At 37.0% G+C, this 6,000-nt stretch overlaps 1 protein-coding gene across 1 annotated transcript in view; it reads right to left on the bottom strand.

Annotated features, from left to right (window-relative positions):
- Positions 1 to 5,108: 5,108 nt before the first annotated feature.
- Positions 5,109 to 6,000, bottom strand: part of TACR3 (tachykinin receptor 3) — a 42,611-nt gene continuing 41,719 nt past the window's right edge. The window contains exon 5 of the mRNA XM_084901900.1: positions 5,109 to 5,662. Coding sequence (XP_084758026.1) covers positions 5,350 to 5,662 — 313 coding nt within the window. The 3' untranslated portion in view covers positions 5,109 to 5,349. The remainder of the gene's footprint in view (positions 5,663 to 6,000) is intronic.

Here is a 6,000-nt window from a genome sequence, read left to right as displayed (position 1 = left end):
AAGAGGCCTGGAGCAGAGAATCACTTGGCCCAGGTCTCCAGGCTGGCAGGCAGTGGGACTCAGATGGAAACTCAAGTCTGTGGGTGGATATAGCCCTGATGCCATGGCTCTAAAATGCTATGCTCTGTGATCAACTACCTGTACTTTCAGCTCTGGCTGCCAATTCACCTGCTCCTGTTCCCTGAGCAAAAAGTGTCTCTTCATTTTTATGCCTTTGCTCTGCATATTTTTTTTTTTTTTCAAATAAGGGTAACTTAGGAAAATTAGACATTTTTGTGAGAAAAAGAAAAAAGGATGAAAGCACAATCGTCTTGAGGAATGGTTGAGTGATTGTGTTTAGATAAGACAGCACCCTCCATAGCATGTGTTGCTAGCTAGTAAAAAAATAGTAGGGATGCTTTCACTTTTAATATCCTTTTTAATGTTTTTAAAGAGAAAAGAAATAATATCTGTCACATATAACACATATACAAAGGGTATGAATGTATTAAACCCATTCAGTAAAATTACCACAACTCGAAAATACTTTATTCACTAGCTACAAACTTTATGTACATTTATTTCTTATATTCAAATAATTTTTGCCAAGCTATTTTACAACACATAATTAGTGACCTTGGACAGAACAACTGGACATTATTATCCATTCCTGCTTGGCCCTGGGGGAAGTTATTACAACATTATTATGTGCGACATCGTGCGCAGCAGGCCGTCCTCCGCTTCCGTGGGAGCCAGGGGGAGCCGCATGCTTCCCTCGGAGCTGTGCCACTTCTGCGGGAGGTGGGAGCAAGCTGCTGCCACCCCTGGGAGCTGGGAGGAGCCATGCTGTTTCCATGGGAGCCGGAAGGGACCGGTGCCAATTCCAGAGGAGGCGGGAGGGAGCTGCCACCAGCGCCCACGGTGGCAGGGGTGGGGTGGGGAGGTGGGGCAGAGGACCTAGAGGTGCAACCTGCACCCACACAGCCTCAGTCACAACTGTGACACCTTAATGGATAATTTGCATATATATATATATATGTTGTTGTTGGGTCGAACCCTGGGTTCAAAATAAGACCACCGGAGGCTGATGATTGATTAAAAAAGCAGGCAAGGATTTATTGAAAAACTGGCCAGGACAGCACCACACGCAGGTGGGCCCCACACTGATCCAGGTGTAGGCAATCCTTTTTAAAGCTTCAAACCATAGGAATTTCCCGTTGTTCTAAATTCTAAAGGCTGGGAACATTGGAATGTGGCCCTTGTATCTTGCCCATAATACAAAAGCAGAACTCAGAGGTTAATCTCTAAAGGTTATCTATAGTTTCTACCCCTGAAGCTACTGAGTCAGTGGGAGTAAATATCCTGTAACTACCCTATTGTGTAAGCAAGTAAGCAAAGGTCAAAGTCAGAATAGTGGGATTAAAATTCAAACAGCAGTTTTTACCAAAGTATGGTAAAATATATATATATATAGCCAGTGTCATGCTTGATTGCCTTATTTTTGGCACACTATCAACGAATGGGAACTCAAATTGTTATTGTTAAAAGGGTGAGCAGTGTTGTAACCCTCCAACCTTTGTGGTTGATGAAATAGCTTATCATTCACTAATCAGAAGTCTTCTGATAAAATCCTGAATTAACAAAAATCAAATTCAAATTATGAGCTGGCCACCATGGCTTTTCACATTTATTTTGTGCTTCTGAGTTACAAAACCAAGTTTCTTTGCATTTTTCTGTGTGCTTTGTAAGGGTGAAGTTCACTGTAAACTTGGGAGGATCTCTGTTTAGAAGAAATCAAAAGGATCTGGAAAAGAATACGAATTTGGCTGCTGGGTCAGAAATGTGACCAGAATGAAGTTAAGAGATGTAATGAATATTGCTAGCTAAAAACCAGATATTGTTAGATTGAATACTATAATACTTATGTTTAATTTTTTCCTCATGCAGGTAATTAAAAAACACTTTGTCCAGGGGCAATATACTGAAAATACAATGTATACTATTTATTCACTTTTGTCTTTCAAAAAGAGAATATTTAAAGCAAGGCAAGTTTTTTATTCATTCAGATTTCTCTCAAAATAGTGTGCATTTTTCTTCAGCTGATCTAAATCCAAAGATACCTTAGTAGGGGTGTCGAACTCAATCAGAGAAGGGGCCAAAATCTAAAATCCAGCCTAAATCGCGGGCCGAATGGTTTACTGTACAGTCATAAACTGACAATGTCATAAACTGACAGCAGAGTGCAGTGATGACAGCGCAGTGCGGGCCACATTGCAAGGCCTGGCGGGCTGGATTTGGTCCGCGGGCCTTGTGTTTGACACATGCGCCTTAGAGCATTGTAACTACCTGACCAGTATTTCTAGCTAGTCTTTGTCTATACACAATAATAAGATTCACAGTGAACATTTACATCATAGGGTAGGGTGAATTTTGGATGCAAATTTTTCCAAACCCTGACAAACATGAAAACACTGGCATAGTTTTATTTAAAGTGGGGCCTACTGAAGCTGATTTCCATGTGTATTATTGTATAATTCTCAGTGACCAAGTTCATTCAAAAAGAATAAAATATCACCTTTTGTATTGTATTCATTTATTTTATTGTTACTATTTTTCAAATTTTAAAAATTATTTTGTAAGTCTTGTTTTAAGAATCACTAGTATTGAGTGAATGATGTCAGTCTTTTTCTAAAATATATTTAAAAAGATACTGTCTGGACCTTAGGTATTTCTGTCATTCTAGAAGTGTGATAGTTGGTAAATAAAACAACAAATATACTAAAACAGGAAGAAAAGAAGGAAGAAAGGAAAAGAAAGAAAGGAAGAAAGAAAGGAAGAAAGAAAAAAAAATGAAAAGAAAATAAACAATATGGCTGTCTGGAGCAAATTTTTCCTTAGATGTCTTAAAAAATTATACTGAATTTCCCTAGCATGTGTGAAGGCCCAGAGTTGTTTTTCAAATGTATTTTGCTGGTGGCTGACCACATTGACTCTGAGGGCACACTTTACATCTGCATTCTATAGCTGAATATGGTCCCTTTTATGGAGAGGATTCATTAATGCTAGTCCCATAGTCATTCACAAATTTGAGAAGATAATGTTTACTTTAAAATGTTAGACTTTTTTCTTGACACTTTCACACTGTATGATAAGCATTTACATTTTTTTAAAGTGAACATTTAAAAGCATTACATTCATCAATTAGATGCTAAATAGTAATACATTTGCTTACCTAAAGCATGCAAACTTCAGTTTACTGAGTCTTATGACAACTCTGTAATAATCGTTGACTATTTCAGCATTCAATTTTTAATTTAGTTTTTAATTTGTTACATAAATTAAAATGCATATGTCTGCACACTCAAATGTGTGTGTATGTATGTGTGTCTGCTTATTGATGTAATCAGAAGAAATTCAGCTTAAACATATATGGTGGGATTGTTTAGACTTTTAACACATTATAACCATTAGATATTTCTAGTTTGGGGTCCAAAATAAAGAGGATGATTGAAAAATTTAATGTCTTGGCAGCAAAAGACCACAATTTGCTCTTGAATAATTGCTTTAATCTTGTTGTTCAAAAAGCAAATGGTGGGTTCTATATTGATGGAGGCATAACAATTCTGTAAAGTGTTACAGGTAATTGTTTTAGCTGGATAGCTTTAAAAATACAACTGATTGTTTTCAAGATCTCAGAAAGTTTCTGCTTTCTTGAGCAGGATTGAGAATGTCTCTAATTCAAGGAAAGATGATTTATAAGCACTGATGTCTGGAAGATAAATTTCACACTTAATGGTGCGTCTCATTTTGTTATGGTTCTCAGAAATGTGTCAGTGTATTTTTCTTACAGTGAAACAGATGCTTCTTCAGGACCATCAGCTCATTTCTTTCAAAAAAAAGGGTACTTCTAAGCAAACAAAAGGAAAGCTCTCTCTGTGGGGTATTAGTTCATATGTATCCAAACTATTGTCTGGCTTTCTATTATAATAGATGATTCACCTTTCTACATTTTGCTTGATTTACTGATATGTATTTTGTACATACAGGCAACACATAGACATTTTTCTTAAGGGTTTACCTTTAAGCATATATTATATTTTCCTACAGCCCTTACTCTTTTCTTCAATGGGGAGAGAGGAGAGATAAAGGTCTGTACAATTTATAAAGTTGATGTTCACCTTAGATTTTTTACTTGGGTTATGGAAGAGAAACACACCTTCCTTTGGAGCAGATAGATGCTCCTGTCTGCCATTATAACTATGAATTCGTATTTTTATTTCTTGCCTAAAAATTGGTAGGCAGTTTCAGAGACAAATGAGATTCTTCCCTTCTTCATTAGACGGCATGTTTAGTGTTTTATAATCTACATATGAACAGAGACAACAGTTTGGTGATTGCTGAGGGAAGAGGGGTGTGGGAGGTACAAGAGGGTAAAGAGGGGAATAAATGGTGATGGAAGGAGACTTGACTTGGGGTAGTAAATACAATACAATATACAAATGATGTATTATAGAACTGTACACCTTAAACCTATATAATTTTATTTACCAATTTACTAAATAAAATTTTCATCTTAAGTAGAATTTGCTTTGTCATTTTAAAGTTCAACTTTGACTCTTCTTAGTTTGGCACTTTAAAATATGTAATGGTCAAAGAGTAAATGATTATTATTTTTCTTTTGAAGCAATTTTCTCAGAAAAAAAATTAAAGAGAATGACATGTAGCTGCTTAATAATTTGACTAGATTTCCTTTTCAGTTACATTTCAAGGAGACAATTTTTAAATCTTAAATTTTTAAATTAAAACTTTTAAATTATTCTATAAAATGTGTTCTCTTGAGCAAAAATGCTCATTAATTTTTACCCTTTGAGCTTATTTTTCCATTATTCTAGTGGAAAAATTAACCATTTAACTTTTTTTTCTGTTATAGCTATAGATGAAGTTGCTTTATTTTATATATATTTTGATTGTATTCACTCACAACATTGTATTTGAAAGCTTCTTTAATCTTTTGGAAAAATCATATGTCACTTTAGTTTCACTGATGTATATTACAATTTTTAAGTGGAAAACAAAACAAAACACTTTACAATTATTACATGTAAAATACTTTACAAGTATTTTACATGTAATAATTTAGAATTTTCAAAGGATAAATTTAAAGCCCATTTTCTTTTTGAGGGAGGCAAATACCCCAATAGTGTCTTTGTTATATTTATATGCTACCTTTCTCCACTGAAGCATCCCTGCCTAAAAATTCCCTTCTCTTTTGGGAGAGTAGACAGGACAGGACTGACACAGGGTGAGGAGAAAGGGGCCCCAGGCTGCCACCACGGTGGCCTCACCCTACTTGCACCTCAGGGAATGCATTTAAGAATACTCATCCACGGAGGTGTAGGGTGAGCTTATGAAACTGGAGGTGGTGGAGGCTGACTTGGAATTCCTGCGGGAGTTGCTGTTGCAGCTTGCATCTCTTGATGTCACTCTCTTCTTCTGGCTGGATTTGGCATTGACAGAGTCGCTGGGGTCAAACACCACCGTCATGGACTCCATCCTCGTCACAGTGTACAGGCTGCTTTGCCTGGTTGGGTGGAACCTGGTGGCCTTGAGCTCCAGCTCATCATAGCTAGACACTTCGATGAAAGGACACCAGCGAAAGGCTCTCTTGAAGCCAGCTCGAAATCTGAGAAGTGGGCCACAGGGAGAAAGTCATGTTTTCAAGAGGAAATTTCTTTCAACTACCACAGAAAGCCCTCTGTAAGGCACATAGCCAACTCAGTGTTTTAATCTGATTTTCTAGTTCAGTGGTTGGCAAACTCATTAGTCAACAGAGCCAAATATCAACAGTACAATTATTGAAATTTCTTTTGAGAGCCAAATTTTTTAAGCTTAAACTTCTTCTAATGCCACTTCTTCAAAATAGACTTGCCTAGGCCATGGTATTTTGTGGAAGAGCCACACTCAAGGGGCCAAAGAGCTGCATGTGGCTCGAGAGCCGCAGTTTGCCAACCACGGTTCTAG

The sequence above is a fragment of the Pipistrellus hanaki genome, assembly GCF_964339955.1.
Source record: "Pipistrellus hanaki genome assembly, chromosome: 1".
NCBI classification, from domain to species: domain Eukaryota; kingdom Metazoa; phylum Chordata; class Mammalia; order Chiroptera; family Vespertilionidae; genus Pipistrellus; species Pipistrellus hanaki.
Note: the sequence above shows the minus strand (reverse complement) of the source record. Positions and strands in the feature narration are given on the sequence as shown.